The sequence below is a fragment of the Macaca fascicularis genome, chromosome 3, assembly GCF_037993035.2.
Source record: "Macaca fascicularis isolate 582-1 chromosome 3, T2T-MFA8v1.1".
Lineage (NCBI taxonomy): Eukaryota > Metazoa > Chordata > Mammalia > Primates > Cercopithecidae > Macaca > Macaca fascicularis.
Window position 1 is genome coordinate 60258083 of NC_088377.1, and position 24756 is coordinate 60282838.

General features: G+C 45.4%; 2 protein-coding genes across 10 annotated transcripts in view; both read right to left on the reverse strand.

The window, feature by feature from the left end:
• Positions 1 to 232: 232 nt before the first annotated feature.
• Positions 233 to 24756, reverse strand: part of CRCP (CGRP receptor component) — a 45998-nt gene continuing 21474 nt past the window's right edge. For 4 of the 7 annotated variants that reach the window (XM_074034874.1, XM_005549433.5, XM_065541851.2 and 1 more), the window contains 4 exons: positions 22651 to 22749; positions 21353 to 21447; positions 9204 to 9261; positions 233 to 2637 (listed from right to left, as the gene is read on the reverse strand). In XM_074034874.1, coding sequence (XP_073890975.1) covers positions 2488 to 2637; positions 9204 to 9261; positions 21353 to 21447; positions 22651 to 22749 — 402 coding nt within the window. In that variant the 3' untranslated portion in view covers positions 233 to 2487. The remainder of the gene's footprint in view (positions 2638 to 9203; positions 9262 to 21352; positions 21448 to 22650; positions 22750 to 24756) is intronic. The other 3 variants (XM_005549434.5, XM_074034876.1, XM_005549436.5) reach the window with 2 other exon arrangements.
• Positions 22651 to 24756, reverse strand: part of ASL (argininosuccinate lyase) — a 60082-nt gene continuing 57976 nt past the window's right edge. For all 3 annotated transcript variants that reach the window (XR_010585570.2, XR_010585569.2, XM_045387961.3), the window contains one exon: positions 22651 to 22749. The gene's annotated coding sequence lies outside the window, so the exon portion shown is untranslated. The remainder of the gene's footprint in view (positions 22750 to 24756) is intronic.

Here is a 24756-nt window from a genome sequence, read left to right on the forward strand (position 1 = left end):
CACAGCCTGGTCAATTTTTATTTCTGAAACATTTACTATTAATGTGGTAGGAAAATTACACGGAATATATGTGCATTTCTTATAAAATTAAGTCTTCCAGAACCTGGTTTAACAAAAAACTGAGGCTAAATTCAGGTCTCAAATATAGAAACTTAAACTTTTCTTGAAATCCAATTAAAAATGTAGATCTAAATAAAGTCAGTTTTTTAAGAAAAAAATCACACATTTTAGCTTCAGTCAGATTTCACTTTATTTGTATCCATGACAATATTAACTCTTCAGATTTATAAGATGACAAAACTTGATAATTACCTGGAAACAATTTATTATTAACTAGGTTAACCCTAAATCCATCGAGAAAAACCACCTAACATATTCAGTGTTAACAAGAGACATTACGACCAGCCTGACCAATATGGCAAAACCCTATCTCTACTAAAAATACAGATATTAGCAGGGTATAGTGGCGCATGCCTGTAGTCCCAGCTACTCAGGAGGCTGAGGCACCAGAATCACTTGAATCTGGTAGGGAGAGGTTGCAGTGAGCTGAGATTGTGCCACTGCACTCCTGGGCAATACAGCGAGACTGTCTCAAAAAAAAAAAAAAAAAAAAAAAAAAAAGACAATAATGAGACAGATCGGCACACAGCACATATATGCCCTGAGAAATAAATCAACAGCTCCCAGTAAAATTCCCAATACCCTAGAGAGATTTACAAGTACAATCTGGTACTTTCATTCATTTTTTTGAGATGGAGTCTCGCCCCGTTGGCCAGGCTGGAGTGCAATGTGCGATCTTGGCTCACTGCAACCTCTGCCTCCCGGGTTCAAGCGATTCCCCTGCCTCAGCCTCCTGAGTAGCTGGGATCACAGGCATGCACCACCACACTCGGCTAATTTTTTTATATCTTTAGTAGCGAAGGGGTTTCACTATGTTGGCCAGGCTGGTCTTGAACTCCTGACCTCATTATCCGCCCGCCTCCACCTCCCAAAGTGCTAGGGATTACAGGTGTGGGCCACCACACCTGACCCTAATCTGGTACTTTCAATGTTGCCTATAAACAGATTTCAGCTGAATCCTAGATAGTACGGTTAAGATGCACGGAACTGCAATCGATTGCCTGGGGAGTGGGACGGATGGATGGGCAGGAGGGTTGGAAGAGAAGTAATCCCATTAGCATTGAAAATGAAAGACTACCAATTTGGAAAATCGAATGTCTACGATCATTTTCTTCCCTAAAACAGGGAAGACAGTGAATGTGGAAAATCCAATTTTCAGCAATATTCGCAGGACCTAAGGCAACAACCACATGCCTGGGGCAACTACACTTTCCAAATCCTGAATTCCTGAATATTAAAAAGGTTTTCACATGGTAATAATCTTACTTATTTTTTTTGAGATGAAGTTTCCCTCTTGTTGCCCAGGCTGGAGTGCAATAGTGCAATCTCAGCTCACTGCAACCTCCGCCTCCCGGGTTCAAGTGATTCTCCTGCCTCTGCCTCCCGCATAGCTGCGATTACAGGCATGCACCATCATGCCCGGCTAATTTTGTATTTTTTTTTAGTAGAGATAGGGTTTCTCCATGTTGGTCAGGCTGGTCTCAAACTCCTGACCTCAGGTGATCCTCCTGCCTTGGCCTCCCAAAGTGCTGGGATTATAAGCATAAGCCACCGGGCCAGGCTAATTGTGTCCTTTTTAAAGGAGCAAACAATTTGACTGTTGTGCAAATGAGGCTCACCTGGTCTCAATGTGAAGCACCTGCCCTGGGCTGCTGTCTCAGGGCAGGAAAGTGGGGTGGTCAGGAAGGCAGCCAACACTGTTTCTGCTGCCACTGTCACTAAGCCTGGAATGCCTGTTTTCAACTGCAGTGATCTGGTCCCTAACATTTAGCCTAAACAGTGAGCTGGTAAACAAAGCCCCTGCCAGCAGAGAAAAGGGGCTCTAGAGCTGTTGAAGGATTGGCCAGGCCGGTTCTTTTCTTATCTCTGTTGTTCTCGAGGAAATTCCTCTAAGGTGAGCCAAGGTCAGTGACTCATTTTAACTTAGAGTAACTCTCTGGGGTTCTAACCAGATTCCCAACAGTGCTCTGAGCCCCTGTTTAGTAAGTTCCCAGGGAAGCAGATGAAACTAATTAGGACATGGCCCACCAAAGAAGACACAAGCATTTTCCCCGCTGTGTATAGAGACCTCCCCACAACTGGGGCAAAGGCTGTGGAGGAAATCTTTCAAGCACAGAGGGGTCCACGGTCACTGTCCCCACCTTCAGCTCTCTGCCCTGACAACCTCAGCCTGTCTTCACCATGTTTCTTCTCCCCAAGGCACAAATATTTCTTTTTAGCTTATTTTTGTGATGTACCCAACTAACCACGAAGCCAGCCAGGCCTGCCGGGATAGAGGGTATAATCAAATAAACAATCCTCTCAACATCCAGGAAACGGCTGCTGGGCCTTCTGACGTCATGAAATGCCAGGGCCAGCTGTGCTCTTCTATGCTGGGTCCTCTTCGTCCATTGCCACGTCGCTGTTGGTCTTCTTCTTCTGCTCAGCCTCTGGCCCTGCAGGCAGAATGCTGGTGACGGTGTGGAGAAGAGCTTCAATCTGCTCCTCCGTGAGCCGCTCTTCACTCTCTTCCACCATCTGCAGAAGGAAAGAAAATCCTCCAGGGTTACAAATGAAACTCACAGTCCTGGGCAGCCCTGCCCACTGTGCTCACAGTCTCAGCCCGGCCTCCTGGCACACAGATCTCACGGCCTGGGTCCTCGTGAGTCCTCTCCATCTTCCAGATGGAAGGGTGGAGCCAACTCACATCCTGGACTGAGCCAATGCGACTGATCAAAATGGGTCAGTAAAAACTGAGTTGTAGGATAGCATTTTTCTTTAAAGAAAAGGAAAACCCCCGGCCTGGGCAGCATAGAGGAACCCCATCTCTTAAAAAAAATAATAATAATCATCAGCCAGGCATGGTGGTGTGTGCCAGTAGTCCCAGCTACTCGGGGGTCTGAAGTAGGAGGATCACTTGAGCCCAGGTTGAGCCAAGCACTCCAACCTGGGTGACAGAGCAAGATCAACTCTCAAAAAAAAAAAAAAAGGAAAACGCTAACAGTTATACAACCACCGACACGCACAGAGAGAAGTCAACAGGTTGCATATGCATCTCTGAGAAGTTATATGGCACTTTATGTACTTTTATATTTCACAAGCACATCTGTAATTTTTTTTTTTTTTTTTTTTTTTTTGGGGATGGAGTCTTGCTCTGTGCCAGGCTGGAGTGCAGTGGCGCAATCTTGGCTCACTGCAACCTCCGCCTCTCGGGTTCCAGCAATTCTCCAGCCTCAGTCTTCCGAGTAGCTGGGACTACAGGCGCAAGCCACCACGCCCAGTTAACTGTTTGTATTTTTAGTAGAGACGGGGTTTCACCATGTTGGCCAGGATGGTCTCAATATCTTGACCTCATGATCCACCCGCCTTGGCCTCCCAAAATGCTGGGATTACAGTGTGAGCCACCGTGCCCGGCACACAGCTGTAATTCAATGAACATCAACATAGTTGATGATGCCCACTGTGTGCCAAATGGTTTGGAGCCTTCTTTTTTTTTTTATTTTGAGACGGAGTCTCGCTTTGTCGCCCAGGCTGGAGTGCAGTGGCCGGATCTCAGCTCACTGCAAGCTCCGCCTCCCGGGTTCACACCATTCTCCTGCCTCAGCCTCTGGAATAGCTGGGACTACAAGGGTCCGCCGCCACGCCCGGCTAGTTTTTTGTATTTTTTTAGTAGAGACGGGGTTTCACTGTGTTAGCCAGGATGGTCTCGATCTCCTGACCTCGTGATCCGCCCGTCTCGGCCTCCCAAAGTGCTGGGATTACAGGCTTGAGCCACCGCGCCCGGCTGGAGCCTTCTTCTAATCCTCACTCCCACTAGCAACAGCCCTGCGGGGAGGCCTCCCGTGTGCCTGGAGCTGCATCTTGCACTTCCCGTCCAGCATTTCCTTTCATCCTCTCAGCAATGCTGCCAAGAGGTAGAACTGGAATCCCCAGCCAGGCCTGCCCAGTCTAAAACCCACAGTCTCCCACACTCCACACCACACTGCCCATCAAAGGTCCATGCAAAACCTGGTTTCTGATGTGGTCCCAGAAATCTGAATCTAGAGATGATACCCACAGCCTGAGCCCCTAATTCTAAGCAGAATTAGGTCGTCAGCTGCCTTTTTAAAAGCAGCATGCAGGCAGTCAAGTTACTTAACCCTGTTTGCTTGGTGGCATCAACCATCGATCACAAACACCTTTCTCAGCTCAAGGTGGCCAGGTCCTATTCCACAGCATTCCCCACAGCAATCTCTGAAATTCGGCAAATGGAACCACAGGGAGTTCCAGAAAGAAATCCTGGCAGACTGAAGTAAAACAAGGTAATAGGACAGGCCTGCAATCCTGGAGAGGATCCCAGTCTGACCACCTCACTTTACAGACAACAGCACAGTTCAGGAAGTCATGTGACATGCCCAAGGTCACACCACGAACTCCTGGCAAAACTCTGGTCTCTCCACTCACTTCAGCCCAAAAGTGTTTCTGCAACTAGATAATAATTCTGGTGTCCCAGGATGGGGCGGGGGGATCCTGAGCGAATCAATGGGGGCTACTCCCTATGACGCTGTGAAATAAAATAACCATTTTCTAAAGATTCCATAGCTCAGGAAAATGTAAATTCTCTTGGGAGAACGAAACAATCTTCAACCCCCGCCCCCCCCTTTTTTTTTTGAGACAGTTTAACTCTTGTTGCCCAGGCTGGAGTGCAATGGGGTGATCTCGGCTCCCTAGTAGCTGGAATTACAGGCATGCACCACCACGCCCGGATAGTTTTGTATTTTTAGTAGAGACAGGGTTTCTCCATGTTGGTTAGTCTGGTCTTGAACTCCTGACCTCAGGCGATCCACTAGCCTCGGCCTCCCAAAGTGCTGGGATTATAGGAGTTAGACACCATGCCCGGCCAAAAAGCCATGTTTAAAATTAGACATGCAAAGTTACAGTCTATAAAAAGCAGTAATCTAACATGTACTGCCCCCAAAGAATAAAGCAGAGAAAGGAGGAAAATAGCCAAGATTTGGTTATTTAATCCAGAGAAAAGATGATCTCCGTTTGAGGAAAGAATGTGCAGAAAAAAACTTTGCTAAATTCACTAACAGCCGAACCTTTTATCAACATCCAATCCTCAGGGTTAATTATAGTCAGGACCTTTTGTTTTTCAACCTAAGGTTCCCAGTCACAGGAAGAAACCCTACACTGCATTAAACTAAATGAAATATAAACAAAAAGAAACTTTCAGAAATAAAACACTAGCACCTCTTGGATCACTAGCGTAAATGACAATGCCTACATTATCCCTCACCCCCGCCTTTTCTTTTCCCAAAGAGAGTGGGTCTTACTCTGTCACTCAGGCTGTAGCATACTGGCACAATCGTCACTTACTGCAGCCTCAAACTCCTGGGCTCAAGCAATCCTCCTGCCTCAGCCTCCTGAGTAGCTGGGACTATAGCTATGTGGCACCATGTCCAGCTAATTATTTTTTATTATTTTTTGTAGAGATGGGGTTGCCCAGGCTGGTCTTGAACTCCTGGGCTCAAGCGATCCTCCCACATTAGCCTGCCAAAGTGCTGGGATTACAGGCATGAATCACTATGCCTGACCCTTCACCTTTTCTTTCCAACAGAGGAGAAACATTCCAAGAGTAAAGTTCAAAGCACCATCTCAAGGTTCTCAGATACCAATCATTTCAGGTAGTTCAGAACATAAGGACAAATAAACGTAAAAGTCTGAAGTATCGACAGCTGAGTTAACACAAATGATAAACTTTCATTATTTCAGTCCCAGGAGCATCAAACTGGGTCGCTGATCTCCAAAAATGGCAACTCGAAGTTGCCAAACCTAATGTCCTACTTTCCTCAAAATGAGTCAAAGATCTGAGAGCAACAACGTACACTATTAAATATTTGATCCAGAACAGTTAACTAAACCTGGTTTTCTAAATTTCAATTTTCTCTAATGTAAAATGAAAGTAACGCCTACAGCAAGGACAAAAGGAGAACATATGTAACAGTGTTTTACAAGCAATAACACTCTATATGAGTCCAGACTTCATAATCACGAAATTACTAACAGGCCTAGATGGTAGTGCTGTTCAGGACAGTGGCCTGTGAGGTCACAGGATTCACTGACCTCAGCCCAGAGGGCTCACAAATCATTCCAAATCAATACACAACTGGGCACGACAAGTCCTAAGCCGGGTGGCCACCTCATTTCCTCACTGAGCCTCTGAGTCAGCAGGCAGTCATCAGAGGGCCACGGCAAATCACGGCTCAGGCGTAACTGAAGAGGTGAGGTTTCAGCCTCCAAAAGACACCTGGCTCCCAAGTGAATGGTAATAAATGTCGGACACTGGGACTGTTTTCTGGACCCAGGGAGAAAAAATGGCTCTAGTGTTGATATAGGGAACTTCTCACTCAAGTCCTTTGCGCTTTCCACTGTAAGTGAAACCTTTATTTCTTTTTGTTTTCTTGAGATGGAGTTTCGCTCTTGTCACCCAGGTTGGAGCGCAGTAGCGCAATCTCGGCTCACTACAACTGCCACCTCCCAGGTTCAAGCGATTCTCTGCCTCAGCCTCCCGAGTAGCTGGGATTACAGGCTCATGCCACCACACCCAGTTAATTTTTGTGTATTTAGTAGAGACAGGGCCATGTTGGCCAAGCTGGTCACAAACTCCTGACCTCAGGTGATCCACCCACCTCGGCCTCCCAAAGTACTGGGATTACAGGTGTGAGCCACTGTGCCTGGCCATTTGCTTTTTTTTTTTTTTTTTTAAAGACAGGGTCTTGCTCGGTCACCCAGGCTGGAGTACAGTGGCACTATCATAGCTAATTGCAGCCTTGAAATTCTGGGCTCAAGCAATCCTCTCACCTTAGTCTCCTGAATAGCTGGGACCACAGGTGTGCGCCACCACACCTGGCTAATTTTTTTTAACTTTTCGTAGAGATGGGGCCTTACTATGTTGCCCAGGCTGGTTTTAAATTCCTGGTCTCAAGCAATCCTCCCACCTTGGCCTCCCAAAGTGCTGGGATTACAGGCGTGAGCCACCATGTTCAGTCAAAGCTTTCATTTCTTATTCACTCTCTGGTGAGAAGAGATACTGCTACAAACCTTGGTAAACAATTTGCTACCTTTTGTAGCCAAATTCCAGAGTGGGAAGAATCTGGGTTTAAAATGGTTCAACTGCTGAGAAACAGCAGTTTCTACCAAGGCCTACATACTTTGTAGAAAGGAGAAGGAAACCATCTTAGGAGATGTCACACACATCTTTCGTCTTATCAAGCACGAGTACCTAGCTTGGAGGAGCAAAGTAAAGCTTCTGAATCAGAAGGTCTCAATCAGCCACTCATCAGCCCTCTGGGCTAAAATGGAGAGGACACTTGCCCCCTTCCAAGACTGTGGGGAGGGCATTCAAAGTGACAGACAATCACAGGCGCCAGGACCAAGGTCTGGCACACCCCACGCACTCTCTTTTGAGATGGAGTCTCACTCTGTCAGCCAGGCTGGAGTACAGTGGTGCGATCTCAGCTCACTGCAACCTTGGCCTCCCGGGTTCAAGTGATTCTGCCTCAGTCTCCCGAGTAGCTGGGATTACAAGTGTGTACCACCATGCCCAGCTAATTTTTGTACTTTTAGTAGAGATGGGGTTTCACCACTTGAGCCAGGCTGGTTTTGAACTCCTGACCTCAGGTGACCCGCCCACCTTGGCCTCCCAAAGTGCTGGCATTACAGGCATGAGCCACTGCGCCCAGCCCACCCCAGGCATTCTCAATAGCAGCGAATTTTCCCCCAAGTAATGATAGCACTTTCCACAGGCTCTGGCTGAGGTCACGCTAATCCTCATCTCTTCTCTCTGCCTGTCATTAAGCCATGGGTAACATATGTTGCTGATTAAAGCTGGAGGAGACATGACATGTGATCTTTAACCCAGAGGGACAGGGATTCGTTTCTTGCTGTTCTGTTTGTTTTTTCTCTCCTCTAAGCTCTAAGTTGAAACTCCAACACAGCGTAAAGCATGAAAATAATCAGGACACATGAGAAAGGGGTTTCTATTTAGGCTACAGGCGGGTTCCCAGAGAAAAGCACCCTTCATGGAAGGAACTGTTCTAATTTAATTTTGGGTACATTCTGAAGGACAAAAACAATCCTAGAAAGACAATGAACAGCTTCTTTTTTTTTTTTTTAACTGGCAGTTAGATGGCCTGCTTGACACTTGTCACGTACCGATGCTCTCTGCCCTGTAATAAGAAGGCAGTGGCCACAACGTACCCAGTGGTGGCCTGGGTATCTCCCTGGATCATTTCCCAGGCCCAATACCCCATCGCAGGCCCTCTACTCTGGCTGCCTCCTCCTGTTCCAAAGCCTATGCTCTCAGTGCAAAGCAGACTCCGCAAGTGATGAGGCTGCACTAAATAAATGGTTTCATGCAGGGAAACGGGATCACATTCATCATTTTAGATGTGATCTCTGACGGTGATGTGGGAGATGGACTTGGGGAGCCAGGGAGAATGGGGAGAGGACAACCACAAGAGCCGTGTAGAGACATAATGCAGAAATCAACGCAGTACAGGAGGGAGAGAAGCAAGAACAGAAGACAAAAGCAACAGAACTTGGGGACTCTGTGACTATGAGATGAAAGGAAGAGAATGGCTTGCAGGTTTCCAGCATGGGAGGCTAGGCCAGGAGATGAGCAAGGAAGGGAGCCGGTGGGACAGCGCACACATGCTCCCCTCACCCAGAAGGACAGGAAGCAAGAGTGGGGTGAAGGGTGGGCGTGGGGGCAGAGAATGTTCACCAGAGACATGCTGAGTTTCATGTTTTTATGCAACATCTGGTTGGCAACAACCCCTACAGGGAAGCAACGGCCAGAATGGCCTGGACATCAGGGGAGACAGAGAGCTGCCAAGTCATCAGCCGAAATCCTAGGGGAGGAATGAAATCTCCTCCAGTGTTTTATGGTCCCTAAGTCCACATTAACTAGGATCAAACTGGCAAGGTCTCCTTTTCCTTAAAAAATGGGGTGGTTGGGCAGCTTCTTCAAAAAAAAAACAACAGTTCCTAGCTTGTCCACCACAGCCTTTCTACATCTCAGACCCACAGCAGCCTCCCCAGCGCAGGCGCCCTTCACTCACCAGCTGGATCTCCACGGCGGTCACAGGCCGGTGGTTCAGCAGCTGGAGCTTCTCAGCTCTGTGGAGGGAAAGTACAGCGTTGAGAACTCGCATAGCCCTAAGTCCTGAGTCCTGACTGAGCTGCACAGAGAATACTTTGTCAGATAAAAAATGGGAAAACCACTGGAGTGTGGCTCTCAGTTCCTTCAACTGTAAACCGAGAGAATGGGAATAGGAGCGTGTGTGTGAGTGACTCCCAGCTCAGGGTACGAATGGGTATCAGAGGTGTGATTGTAGGAAACAAAGCAGCAGTGCATGTACCATTTTAAAAACAGGAGGGTCATTTTCTTTTTCCTTTTTTTTTTTGAGATGGAGTTTCGCTCTTATTGCCCAGGCTGGTTTGCAGTGGCACGATCTTGACTCACTGTAGCCTCCACTTCCAGGGTTCAGGCGATTCTCCTGCCTCAGCCTCCCAAGTAACTGGGATCACAGGTGCCCACAACCATGCCCAGTTAATTTTTTGTATGTTTTTAGTAGAGACGGGGCTTCATCATGTTGGCCAGGCTGGTCTCGAACTCCCAATCTCAAGTGATCCACTCACCTTGACCTCCCAAAGTGGTAGGATTACAGGCATGAGCCACCGTGCCCGGCCCAGGATGGTAATTTCTATCTGGAAAATGTGAAGAAAATAATGCTTTCTTCATCCAAATTACAGAAAGTACCAACTAACAAAATCACCTTGGGCCAGGTGTGGTGGCTCATGCCTATAATCCCAGCACTTTGGGAGGCCAAGTGGGAGGATCCCTTGAGGCCAGGCATTCCCGATCAGCCTGGGCAACATTAAAAGACCTTACCAAAAAATTAAAATAAATTAGCTGGGCATGGTGGGTTGTGCCTGTAGTCCCAGCTACCTGCAGTCCCAGCTACAGAAGGCAGAGGACAAGGGGGTGAGGCAGGAGGATCGCTTTAGCCTGTACTCCAGCCTGGGTCCCAGAGCCACACCCTATCTCTAAAACTAAAAAATTAAAACACACAAAATCATCTTGTGTGGCCATCTCTTAGAATGGGTGAATTCCTTTTTGAGATTAATATTTCCCAGATTTGACCTATTATCTTAGTAAAGAGGGACTAAAAGAGGTGGGAGTTGGCCGGGCGCGGTGGCTTAAGCCTGTAATCCCAGCACTTTGGGAGGCCGAGACGGGTGGATCACGAGGTCAGGAGATGGAGACCATCCTGGCTAACACGGTGAAACCCCGTCTCTATTAAAAAATACAAAAAACTAGCCGGGCGAGGTGGCGGGCGCCTGTAGTCCCAGCTACTCTGGAGGCTGAGGCAGGAGAATGGCGTGAACCCGGAAAGCGGAGCTTGCAGTGAGCAGAGATCCTGCCACTGCACTCCAGCCTGGGCGACAGAGCGAGACTCCGTCTCAAAAAAAAAAAAAAAGAGGTGGGAGCTAATACACAGAAATACAAGGTACAATCCCTCTGCCCTGAAAGCACTTAACCCTGCTGGAGAAAGAAGGCAAATACATGCAAATTTTCACAACAAAAGATCTGAGTGACAGTTAGATATAGTGATCATCTACCTCAAAGAAAGACACAGCTCATTGCTGAAAGGGGGGCTGAATCGTGTGGACACTGAAAGACTACAGAACTTCGAGGAGATCAAACAACTGCAATGACCACCCCCGTGCAGGTGACAACTTCTATATTTCTCTCTCAATTTGACTCTGGGGCTGCAGATCCATCTTTCCAATCAGCTCAGTAAGTATTTATTGCGTTAAAGACCTTCTGGAGTGAAAACATGAAGAAGCCACGACTCCTGCAGCCATGTGTTGGGGGAAGCAGAACAATTACCCACTCTCCCTGAGCCTCAGTTTCCTCGTCTGTGAAATAGGAACAATAACAGTACTTACTATCTTATGAGAGGATGAAGAGGGATGAAAATCTTCCCAGAGGCCACCGCTACCATTTATTGCTTGTTTTCCATGTGGAAGTACATTGAATCCTCAGATTTCACTGACACTGAGATAGTAATTAACTTGTCCACAGTTGCAAAGCTAGTAAATGGCAGAAAAGCTCCTGTTCTTGGCCATCTGCTTCTAGTGTACATGTGATAATGGATGGAAAGTGTCATAATGCAATCTGTCCCACAGTAATTTCTCCATAAATGGCAATCATTGTTAGGGCAGCTCTAGTCAAGTTCTACTGCTTGTAATCCCCCAAACATTTACTCTAGACTCAAGAAGGGAGACTCCACAGAGATGACACTTGCACTAGACCCTGATGGCTTTTCAACACAAAAGGGATGGGAGGGACAGCCAGCCAGGGCAGGAACAACACAAGGACATGCCCACAGGAAAGAAAGCTCCCGGAGTTTTAGGAAACAGCTAAAGAGGGGTGAGACATGGGGTGAAAGAGTCATTTGGGATAAGATCAAAAAGGGCTCTATCAAGCAGCTGGGTGTGACTTGGTCAGTACAGGAGAGCAACCAAGGAAGAGGGGCATGCTCTGGCTGGTGCTGCCAGCGATTCTGGAAGACCCACAAAAAATGGACGTAGATAGTGAAGTTATAAAGTTGGCCAGCAGCAACAGGCATGCCAGTAAGCACATGTGAAATGCTTCCCATCACCCTTAGGTAAAGTCAACGGTACTTTACAACTGCCTAGATTGGGTGGGGTGGGGGAGGAGGAGTGAGGGAATAGAGAGAGTCAAGGTTAGGTTGTTTAGAAAAAAATACATTATAGGCCGGGCGCGGTGGCTCAAGCCTGTAATCTCAGCACTTTGGGAGGCCGAGACGGGCGGATCACGAGGTCAGGAGATCGAGACCATCCTGGCTGACACGGTGAAACCCCGTCTCTACTAAAAAATACAAAAAACTAGCCGGGCGAGGTGGCGGGCGCCTGTAGTCCCAGCTACTCTGGAGGCTGAGGCAGGAGAATGGCGTGAACCCGGGAGGCGGAGCTTGCAGTGAGCTGAGATCCGGCCACTGCACTCCAGCCTGGGTGGCAGAGCGAGACTCCGTCTCAAAAAAAAAAAAAAAAAAAAGAAAAAAGAAAAAAATACATTATTTAAAATGAAATTTGAGTTTATAGTACCTTTATAACTCTGAAGAGGCTTCTGTCAAAAAGTGTGTCTAGTTTGGTCTAGAACTAAAGGAAAAAAACCAGCACTAGCTTTATTTGCAAGGAGTTACATGAAACTATGGAGTGGATATTATGCTCCAGAGACCAACTGTGGAGCGAGTGAACCAGGACAGAACACCATAAAGCGCCTCCATTTAAGGGGCCAGAAGCCAGACACGGTGGCTCACATCTGTAATCCCAACACTTTGGGAGGCTAAAGTAGGAGGATCACTTGAGGCTACGAGTTCAAAAACAGCCTGGACAACAAACTGAGACTCTGTCTCTACAAAAAATAAAAATAAAACAATTAGTCAAGCATGGTGGCATACACCTGTAGTCCTAGCCACTCGGGAGGCTGAGGCAGGATTGTTTGAGCCCAGGAGTCTGAGGCTGCAGTGAGCTATGATCACACCACTGCACTCCAGCCTGGGCGACAGAGCGAGAAAGATAGGTAGACTGTGTCAATGTAGAAGTCACTGGATTTGCCAACCAAGAGGTCATCAGTGGCCTGTGCAGTTCAGTGGAATGACAGCTGTGCTAACAACTGGACTCTCGGGACTGAGGAATGACTGTGGAGGAAACAGCCTCTTGATAACACAGAAGTAAAAAAGCAACTCCAGCCGAAGTAGGGAGGGTCTGGAAGGAAAGTAGAGAATGGCCACCAGCTGGGGAGACAAACATGTGGAGAGGCTGAAATTCCAGGAGGGAAGGGTAAAGACCCTCAGAAACTGCTGCCCAAATCTCCAGCAAAGGGTCTCATGTTCCACCGAGACCATGGTGAGGGGAAAGCAGCGGCCAATTGGAAAGGAGATGAGTTCCCATCTGAGAGGTCTCCACGTGAAGAGGGAGAAGAGGGACTGCAAGGACTAAAAGCTGCAGGGGATCTGGTAATGAGACAACCAGAATTAAGATCAGCAACGACATTCACAACCGCTCCCTGAAAAACTCCAGCTCGAGGTCGAACCACCAAGCAAGTTCCCTGTCCTACATCCAAGGAGCTGAGCACTGCTGTGGTCACGGCAGGCCCCCACACACTGCACACTCCAGTCTGGGGTATTGGGGGAGTTAAGGGGGTTGGGACACAAACATTCCCCGCTGGCTTCAGAACCAAGCCTCTTTCATTGTGTCTACTTTCTCCCCTTGCTTCTCAACTCCCCACACCCTAGCTCTTGCCCAAGTGATCACCAAAACTGTTCTTGCTTCAAGGGCCTGGTGTCCTCCACATATAGTGGCTGCTCCTCGGTCCCACTCCATCCTGTTGGTGGCATGTGACACTGCTGATCATTCCCTCCTTGAAACTGCCTGCCTTCAGAGCTTCCATGACACCTTTCTCAATTCTTTTCTGATCCTTCCAACTCTCCCTTCTTCATCTCCTGGATTTTCTCTTCTTCAGCAAGGTTTAGGCACTCTCATGGTGCTGACTTTCATCCTCTGACCCTCCTACTGACGTCTTCACCCAGGCCTCAAAATCTCAGCTACCACTACAGGCTGTAACCAAGAAGTCCGTGCTTTCTGGAGACAGAGAGAGGAGAAGGACCAGAGAGTAGCAGACCAGAGGCGGGGACGGGCAGTGGGGTGGGCGAGGCAGGGGGAAGTGCACGTGGTTAATGACTATGAAAAAATAGAAAGAATCAATAAGATCCAGTATTTGATAGTCCAACAGGGTGACTAGAGTCAACAATAATTTAATTGTACATTTAAAAATAACTACAAGAGTATAACTGGATGTGTTGTGCTCACAAATATAACAAGGGCTGCAAGTTCCCAGAGGAGGAGCCAGGCCCAGCCGCAGTGAAGAAGCCTGCCGCTCCCTCTACTGGCTGTTGGACAACACCACTGCCTGTAGCGTTTGCTCTTGGCAGAGTCATGGAACCAAGCGATTAATCAAAGGGTTAAAGTTAAAAGGTTTAGAAAGTCTTTTAAAAAGATTTTTTAAAATCCTCGATTTTAGGATCACTAATGGAAAAAAGGGAATTAAAATTAATCTTTCTTGAATTCTACAGTCTGCTTTAAATTTATATAGATCACGGCCAATCATGAATCGGCTTGCAAGACAATGCCTACATATTTGTAGGTTTTTTGAACAGTATTTGTCCATACTTATAGTAGAAAAGATGTTAGACTTAGGAAGCAATACATCAGCCCAGACAAAGAGCTGAAAAGAGGCCTTACAAATCAACTGTTAGCACTGCTGCTACAGGAGAAGATGAAGGAAGCCCACAAAAGCTTTTCTCTCTCCACAGATTACAATGAAAAACTTCCAGACAGCTGGGCGCGGCGACTCATGCCTGTAATCGCAGCACTTTGGGAGGCTGAGGTGGCGGATCACCTGAGGTCAGGAGTTGGAGACCAGCCTGGCCAACATGGAGAAACCTTGTCTCTACTAAAAATACAAAATTAGCCGGGCGTGGTGGCATGCGCCTGTAATCCCAGCTACTCAGGAGGCCGAGACAGGAGAATCGCTTGAACCCGGGAGGCAGCAGTTGCAGTGAGCCGAGACTGTGCCACTGCACTCCATCCAGCCTGGGTGACAAGAGTGAGACTCCATCTCAAAAAAAAAAAAAAGAATCCCCAGACAAAAAACACAAAAATACCTGAGGACTCTGAAAAGCAAACAAAAGCAGGTGGTCTGGGAAGGAAACAAAACCTGAGAACCATCTGGAGTGGAGGATGGATGTGAGTTTCTTGGGGTTTTTTCCCCTCTTTTGTCTCAGGGCCTCAATCCTGGTGCAGCTGTGGTGGCCCCACAGACAGCTCCAGCTCCAGGAGAAATCCAATCTTTCCGGCCAGGAGACTGAGAAAGGCTGGAGACCCAGGAGGAGCTCACAACTCAAGGGCAGCCCCCCAGGCGGGGACCAGCAGCAGGCGTAGCCTGGAAGCCCTCGCTGTCCACAGTGTGGAAGAGTCCTTTTTCCTTTTCCCTTTTCTACTTTCCCTGCTGTGCTCCAAGGACAGCTCTAGTAACAACCATACACAAGCCGGCAGGCAAACCTTTGAGAGACAATCGGAACTTGTGGCTAGAGGACCCAAAGAAGGGTATCATGTGGGCCAGAGAGTAGGGAAGTTCCAGAGAGGAGAGCTACAGAAGGGGACTCCTCCAAATTTGAATATCAATCAACACAAATTCTAGATTCACCTGAGCTATTTATGTGCAGAACAGCACCAAAACAGCAAGCATGGAACAGACCTAGAAGAGCAAAGACCCGGAATGAGAAGGGAGAGAGTTACGCCACCAGTCCAGCCCCATATGCAAACACCCAGAGTGGCAGGGCAACGGTTTCAAAACCAAATAACACTGAAATCCTTGCCCCGGAAGGCAAGACTGACTTGAAGTCTGAACCTAATTGGACTGACAGCCTCCTAAAACACAAACCAGAGTTTAACAGGACCCAGAGTCTAAACAATATAATACTCAAATGCCCAGGATACAATCTACAATTACCCAGATCAGGAAAATATGACTCATTCTCCAGGGAAAAGATAATCAACAGGTGCCAAGCCCATGATACCCCAGATGTTAAAATTATCAAGATTCTAACTATTGTAACAACTGGGGGAAAAGGTAAACATTCCTGAAATGAATGGAATAATACAAGTTCTCAGAAAAGAGCAGAGTTATAACAACCAAATGGAAACTTTAGAACTGAAAAATACCCAAAATGAAAAATTCACTGGTAGGCTTGATAACGGAAGATGCCAGAACAATCTGTGCGTATACAGACAGATCAACAGAAATTATCCCATTAGACTTTGAGGCTGCAGTGAGCCTGATGGCGCCACCGCACTTCAGCTTGGGCAACAGAGTGAAACCCTGTCTCTATTAAAAAAAGAGACAGGAAAAAAAAAGAGAAATTACTCCATTTGAACTACAATTTTTAAGAAAAGGAACAGAGCCTCAAAGATCTGTACAGCAGTATCAGAGGTTTACCAGTTGTATTTTTGGAAGTTGAAGAAAAGGAGGAGAAAGAGATTGGGACAGAAAAAATATTTCAAAAATAGGTGAAAACTTCACAAATGTAGTAAGAAACATAAATCTACATAATCAAGAAGCTCAGCAAAGACAAACTGGGGAAAAAAAGCTGAAACATATCATTATCAAATTATTGAAGACCAAAGACTTAAAGAATCTTTTTTAAATTTAATTTTAATTTTTTTTTTTTTGAGATGGAGTCTCACTCTGTCGCCCAGGCTGGAGTGCAGTGGTGCGGTCTCAGCTCACTGCAAGCTCCGCCTCCCGGGTTCACGCCATTCTCCTGCTTCAGCCTCCCGAGTAGCTGGGACTACAGGCACCCAGCACCACGCCCGGCTCATTTCTTTTTTTGTATTTTTTTAGTAGAGACGGGGTTTCACGGTGTTAGCCAGGATGGTCTTGATCTCCTGACCTTGTGATCCGCCTGCCTCGGCCTCCCAAAGTGCTGGGATTACAGGTGTGAGACACCACACCCGGCCTAAAACATTTTTTTAGGCTAGTGAAGTGAAGCAGTGAGAGTACAGAGGGGATAAAAAAAAAATCTTGAAAGCAGCCAGAGGAAAATGACACATTAGGGTTAGGGTGATAGCAGATTTAAAAATTTTTTTAAATTAATTATTTTTCAAAATATAGAGATAGTCTCACAATGAAGCCCAGGCTGGTCTCAAACTCCTGGCCTCAAGTGATCTTCCTGTCTGAGCCTCCCAAAGGGCTGAGATTACAGGCGTGATCCACTGCATCTAGCCTGATCACAGATTTCTAACCAAAAACTGTGACAGCCAGAAGTCACTGAAATGACATCTTTAAAGTTCTGAAGGAAAAGATCAATCAATCCAGGGAAATTATCCTTCAGGAATGAAAGAAAATAATGACATTCTCGGCTAAATGAAAATAAGAGAATCTGTAGCCAGCAGACCTGTTCTCAGAAAAGTGCCAAAGGAAGTTCTTCCTGGTGAAGTAAATGATAAACAGGACACGGGGCACTTCAGAAATAGACAGCAAAAGAAATGATGACATTTTGGGTAGACATAAAAGACATTTTTGTTCTCTTAAGTTCTTTAAAGTATGTAAGAATATAGAAAGTAAATGTACCCTAGAACTTAAAGTATAATAATAATAATAAAAAGAAGTAAAAAAAAAAAAGTAAATGTTAAAACACCACTAATAGTATGTAGATTATATGTTTCAATGTATGTAGTTTATATGTTATAAATATAACCATAACACAAAAAGAAGGTAAACAGACCTATATACACTAATCGGTAAAACATTAACTCCGGACTATAAATGGTCAGGCATGCATATTATTAACCCTACTAGTAACCCAGTAGGGATCCCTAGAGTAACTACTAGAAAGTAAATAAAAAGATACAGCCAAAAGGCTACAAATATTTTTAGCTTTATAGATATAGAAAAAGCAAGTGACAACATTCAACATCCAATCTCAGCAATTTGAACTTCCTAAACCTGGTAAAAGACATCCATGGAAAACCTAAACTAGCATCATACTTAATGGTGAAGGCCAAACTGTATTCCCTTAATATCAGGGACAAGCTGAGGATGTCTGCTCTCACCACTCCTACTCAACATCGTCCTGGAGGCCCGAGCTGGGGCAATGAAATAAGAAAAAGAAGGAAAAGGCATACAGATGAGAAAGAAGTAAAACTCTGTTTGCAAACACCATGACTGTCTGCATAGAAAATCCTAAAGAATACACTAAAAAAGTTCCTGGAACTAATAAGTGGATTTTTCAAGGCTTGAGGGCATAAGATCAATATAAAGTCAGCTGTATTTCTACATCAGCAATCAACAACTGGAAATGAACACCACTTACAATAGCATGCAAAATTATGAAATAGGTATAAATCTAAAAAAATTTGTGCAGAATCTGTATGCTACACTGTTTTCATGGACTAGAAGGTTCAGTATTGGTGGGTTGTTTTTTTTAACCTTTGACTGATCTTAAATTATTATTATGAGGTTTTTTTTGTTTGTTTTCTTTGAGACAGAGTCTCGCTGTGTCACCAGGCTGGAGTGCAGTGGTGCGATCTCAGCTCACTGCAACCCCCATCTCTCGGGTTCAAGTGATTCTCCTGCCTCAGACGCCCGAGTAGCTGGGACTACAGGCGCCCCCGCCAACACTCCTGGCTAAGTTTTTGTATTTTTAGTAGAGACAGGGTTTCACCATGTTGGCCAGGATGGTCTTGATCTCTTGACCTTGTGATCCACCTGCCTTGGCCTCCCAAAGTGCTGGGATTACAGGCGTGAGACACTGCGCCTGGCCAATCTTAAATTATTAATATTGTCAAAATGTCAATTCTCCCCCAAAACTGACCTACAGATGTAATACAATCCCAATCAGAATCTCAGCAGGATTTGTTCCAGATATCAACAAGTCAATTCAAAAATGCATACATAGGCCAGGCACGGTAGCTTTACGCCTGAAATGCTAGCTCTTTGGGCGGCTGAAGCAGGAGGATCACCTGAGGTCAGGAGTTCAAGACCAGCCTGGCCAATACAGTGAAACCCCATCTCTACTAAAAATACAAAATTGGGCCTGGGGGCGGTGGCTCACGTCTGTAACCCCAGCACTTTGGGAGGCCAAGGCGGGCGGATCACAAGGTCAGGAGATCGAGACCATCCTGGCTAACATGGTGAAACCCCGTCTCTACTAAAAATACAAAAAATTAGCCAGGCTTGGTGGTGGGCACCTGTGGTCCCAGCTACTTGGAAGGCTGAGGCAGGAGAATGGCATGAACCCAGGAGGCAGAGCTTGCAGTGAGCTGAGATCGCACCACAGCACTCCAGCCTGGGCGACAGTGAGATTCCATCTCAAAAAAAAAAAAAAAAAATTAATTAATTAAAAAAAATAAAAACACAAAATTGGCCAGGCACAGTGGCTCATGCCTGTAATCCCAGCACTTTGAGAGGTCGAGGTGGACGGATCATCTGAGGTTGGGAGTTTGAGAAAAATCTGACCAACATGGAGAAACCACGTCTCCACTAAAAATACAAAATTAGCCAAGCGTGGTGGCGCATGCCTGTAATCCCTGCTACTGTGGAGGCTGAGGCAGGAGGAATCACTTGAACCTGAAGGTGGAGGTTGCGGTGAGCTGAGATCGCGCCATTGCACTCCAGCATGAACTCACAAGAGCGAAACTCCATCTCAAAAAAACAGACAAAACAAAACAAAAAAAACTGGCTAGTTTTCTTCTCATGTAAACCCTTGGTCTATGACGTTTTTGATTTTAATAGATTAACTCATTCCAGACCAAGAAAAGGAACTGGACACTACAAGAACTCACAGAATACGATCAAGCCACTTTTGCCTCAAGCAAACACAAACATCGAAGGACTTCATTGATCAACTTTATAAAAAATACTTTTAACTTGTAAACCCTACTTTTTATTCAATTTGGTCTGAATTCTGGGAGTAAGGGTAATGCGATAGGTCATACAAACTGGGACTCCAAGAAAAGATTATTTATTTTTTGAGATGGAATTTTGCTCTTGTTGCCCAAGCTGGAGTGCAATGGCATGATCTTGGCTCACCGCCAACTCACTGGCTCACCACAACCTCTGCCTCCCAGGTTCAAGCAATTCTCCTGCCTCAGCCTCCCTAGTAGCCTGGATTACAGGCATGTGCCACCACGCCCAGCTAATTTTGTATTTTTAGTAGAGACAGGGTTTCTCCATGCTGGTCAGGCTGGTCTCGAACTCCCGACCTCAGGTGATCTGCCTGCCTCGGCCTCCCAAAGTGCTCGGATTACAGGCATGAGCCACTGCGCCCGGCCAAGAAAAGATTTTTACACCCCATTAAGATGTGCTCCTCATGGCACATGTACACATATGTAACAAACCTGCACGCTGTGCACATGTACCCTAGAACTTAAAGTTAATAAAAATAAATAAAGAAAGAAAGAAAGAAGGAAGGAAGGAAGGAAGGTCTTCTCCTGCATTTACCCAGTCAAACCAGAGTTAGTACTTGATTAATATAATATTTGAATTCTGTCTTGTTTTTTCCCCATTTCTATCACATTATCACATTTCCTTCCTTTCAAAACAATTTAACTTATTTTACTAACATTTTGAGATCAGCTCGTGACATTTAATGTTCTCAATAATTAGAGAAGAATTAATTTCGTTAGCCTAGAATACACTCACTTGTGTTTCTAAATTAGTAAGCTCATTTTCATCTAGATAATGGAAGGCTAGATGGGTCCCGCTTTAAGAATAGAACTATTGGTTCTACCAATTTTGGTTTCGAGGCACTGTGTAGTTAAGAATCAAGTGGCCCTGATCCTCAGCTCTTGGAGTGAAGTGCTCTGTAAAGTTTATCTGAATTGAATCGTTAGGGTAGAGGCAGTGTTAATAATATAGAAATGTTTGGCCCTGTTCACAGTAATGATTAATAAATAAGGTTGCATCATTTATGGCTTCTGGAGTCCAAAAAGGACATCTACACATATTATTTCCATGAAGACACCACCCTTCACCCTTGCCCCAGCCTTGTGAGTTTAGCAGATGATCCTTATCTCAGTGGTAAGGATAATGAAACTCAGAGAGGTCAAATACCTTTTCCAAGGTCATGGTGCTAGTAAGGGGCAGAAAATGGACTAGAGCCCAGGTTCCCCGATTCCAATTTTGTCATGCTGTGGTCAGATGCTAGCAGTTGGGAGTTAGCAGATATAAATAAACTGTATTTTGGCCCATTTGATTGAGATCTCTACCCATGACCTAAATTTGCCTTCTTTTCCATGAGGCATTTCCATTTCCCCTCACCCATCTTTTTTGAGAATGTAAATTATCTCTGCTAATTTTGCCAAATAAGCAGGCACACTAATACAGTATCACTAGGAGAAATGAACTTTCTTCATTGATTAAAAAAAAAAAAAAAAAAGATTTGTTCCTTACTCTAGTCCCTATGTCTAACTTTCAGTTGTTTCATCTACAATACTATAATCCTCCTTTAAATCCAAACCCAGCTGAGTATCAATACACCGTAGCTTCGAATGGCTTTCCTCAGCCATCATTTCACCATGTGTCACTCTCTTCCTACTTAAGAGATTTACTTACTTGGTCAACTTGTGGCTTTTCATTGCTGTGAGAAATTCCCTGACAATCTCAGGACTCTGGTGCCTGCATGGTGTTTTTGATATGTATTTTAACGTCTGGAAAAAAAGAAAAAAGCCAAGCATAAGACAACCCTGAATGAGAAAAAACAAAGGAAATGGCTGTAATTAAAATTCTAAAATTTTGTTTTTAAAAATCCTGTAGAGGTTGGGCACGGTGGCTCACACCTGTAACCCCAGCACTTTGGGAGGCCGAGGTGGCCAAATCACCTGAAGTCAGAAGTTCGAGACCAGCCTGGCCACCATGGTGAAACCCCATCTCTACCAAAAATACAAAAAATTAGCTGGGTGTGGTGGTGCATGCCTGTAATCCCAGCTACTAGGGAGGCTGAGGCAGGAGAAACACTTGAACCCGGAAGGCAGAGGTTGCAGTGAGCCGAGATTGCACCATAGCACTCCAGCCTGGGCAACAGAGTCTGAGACTCTGTCTCAAAAAAAAAGGAAAGAAAAGAAAAGAAAATCCTATATAAAACAAAGAGGCATTCAGGAGAACCAATCTTCATGTAATTGGAATTCCTGAAAGAGAAAATCAGTAGCTAGAACAGGAAGAATAATTAATGAAATTTTAGAAGAAAATTTTTCTGATTTCAAAAAAAAAACTCAATCTGACAATTGTGCTATCATATTTTGAACAATTTTTTAAAAAAGGGGGAACCCAAAGAATAAAATAAATTGCCATGAGTCCACATGGATATATATGAGTGAATAAAATAATGGGTAGGAAGAGACAACTTTTACTTTTTTTTTTTTTTTTTGAGACAGAGTCTCAGAGTCTTGCTCTGTACAACTTTTATGTAAGAGAAAAATGGCTGGGTGCGGTGGCTCACGCCTGTAATCCCAGCATTTTGGGAGCCCGAGGTGGGCGGATCACCTGAGGTCAGGAGTTCGATACCAGCCTGACCAACATGGAGAAACCCTGTCTCTACTAAAAATACAAAATCAGCTGGGCAAGGTGCTGCATGCCTGCAATCCCAGCTACTCGGGAGGCTGAGGCAGGAGAATGGTGTGAACCCGGGAGGTGGAGCTTACAGTGAGCGGAGATCATGCCACTGCAATCCAGCCTGGGTAACACAGTGAGACTTCGTCTCAAAAAACAAACAAACAAACAAACAAAATCAGGTTAGAGTAAAACTATTCAGATCATATAAAAAGTGATCTTGATTTCGGCAGCCAGTCACTGGGAGAATAAACCCCTCTCCCTCAGTGGTACTTTAGGTAGGTCTGCCAGAAGCCCAGGCTTACTTCATAGGTGATGGTGTTCAAGTTCTGTTGTCCAGAGCTGTGTTTATTCTTTCCACTTTCTTTACGCTGCTCCTTCAGATCAGTTAGTAACTGAAACACCTAGAAGGAGATACACAAAAGATGTTTATGAATACATTTGAGAAATATATCTATCCAAGGTCAGTGGTTTGGAAGGATAAACAGGAAAGTGTAGTACTTCCTTTCACCCGCCCATTACGCAGCTTCCAACTCTTGGATTTGAGCAAATGAGTCCTAGAGGCAGATGACATTTTAAAAAAATGCTCTTATATAAGCCAAATAATCCAAATTCATTAATTTATTTAAAATATTTCAAGTATTTCCTATCAATATATACATCACTAATCTCCTCTGATCTCAAAAATATACTATTTGAAAGCAGATTTTCTTAAAACAAATATTTTGCTAAAAAAGAATTATGTGACCAGGCACGGTGGCTCATGCCTGTAATCCCAGCACTTTGGGAGGCCAAGACGGGCAGTTCACGAGGTCAGGAGATCAAGACCATCCTGGCTAACACGGTGAAACCCTGTCTCTACTAAAAATACAAAAAATTAGCTGGATGTAGTGGCACGTGCTTGTAATCCCAGCTACTCGGGAGGCTGAGGCAGGAGAATCACTTGAACCTGGGAGGCAGAGGTTGCAGTGAGCCTGGATGGTGCCACTGCACTCCAGCCTAGGTGACAGAGCGAGACTCCCTCTGGGAAAAAAAAAAAAAAAAAAGAATTCTGCTTCTCTAGTATAAAAATCTAATATAATGATTTCTTTCTGGAAAATAAAAATTTTGAGGCAAGTGATAAGACAGAGTTTACCCCCCCAAAAAAAAGAAAGGAAAAAATGCTACGGATCTTTAGAAGTAAACTCTCCCCACAAGGATAACACATACAGGCATTAGTGCTGGGGGCAGGGGGAATCTCAATCTCATTCCTGTTTTAGAGATTCTACCAGAGAAGTGAAGAAAATGCAGGCTCACACACCATTACTAGATACAATGGAACCCCTTTCGTCTGCTGTTCCTTTCAGAAATAGTGACATGATATCAATGAATGCAATGTTTCCCCAACGGATAAAACACCCAAACACCTAGCAAAGTCCAAACTGGACAAGGAGGCTCCTAAAAGCCAAAGGCTTGGCCAATGACCATTCAACCATTTCCTTCCTGTTCTAAGCTGCAACCATTTACGATTGAGCCTTTAGGGAGGAAAGAATACGGCCAACTGTGTTTATTCTACTACCTTCTAATTTGTGGGGCGGGGTGGGGGGCACCAGGGGGAGGTTTCTTTCTTTCTTTTTGCTGTCTTCAACTCTGGGAGCTTTTTTTGGGTACAGGGTCTCAAAGGCTGTCTCCCAGGCTGGAGTACAGTGGTGATCACTGTAACCTCAAACTCCAGGGCTCAAGGGAACCTCCCCTCTGCCTTCCAAGTAGCTAGGACCATAGTAGGTGTTTGCTACCATGCCCAGCTAATTTTTTTTTTTTTTTTTTTAAAGAGATGGGGGTCTTCGCCGGGCGTGGTGACTCAAGCCTGTAATCCCAGCACTTTGGGAGGCCGAGACAGGCGGATCACGAGGTCAGGAGATCGAGACCATCCTGGCTAACATGGTGAAACCCCGTCTCTACTAAAAAAATACAAAAAACTAGCTGGGCGAGGTGGCGGGCGCCTGTAGTCCCAGCTACTTGGGAGGCTGAGGCAGGAGAATGGCATGAACCCGGGAGGCGGAGCTTGCAGTGAGCTGAGATCCGGCCACTGCACCCAGCCTGGGCGACAGAGTGAGATTCCGTCTCAAAAAAAAAGAAAAAAAAAAAAAGATGGGGTCTTGCTATGTTTCCCAGGCTGATCTCTAACTCATAGCCTCAAGTAATCCTCTCTCCTTGGCCTTCCAAAGTACTGAGATTATAGACGTGAGCCACCGCATTTAACCTACTACCTTCTAGACCTCCTCTGAGTCTTCCTGAGTTTAGACTCTGGCACATGGAAAATTCACAATCAAGGTAGAAATGGTTCTTTCTACACCTAGAGTTAGCCTATCAGATGGTTTTGCTAGTGCCAAATAGGAGGCAAAAATGCTGGAATATCTCCTCTCTTACCA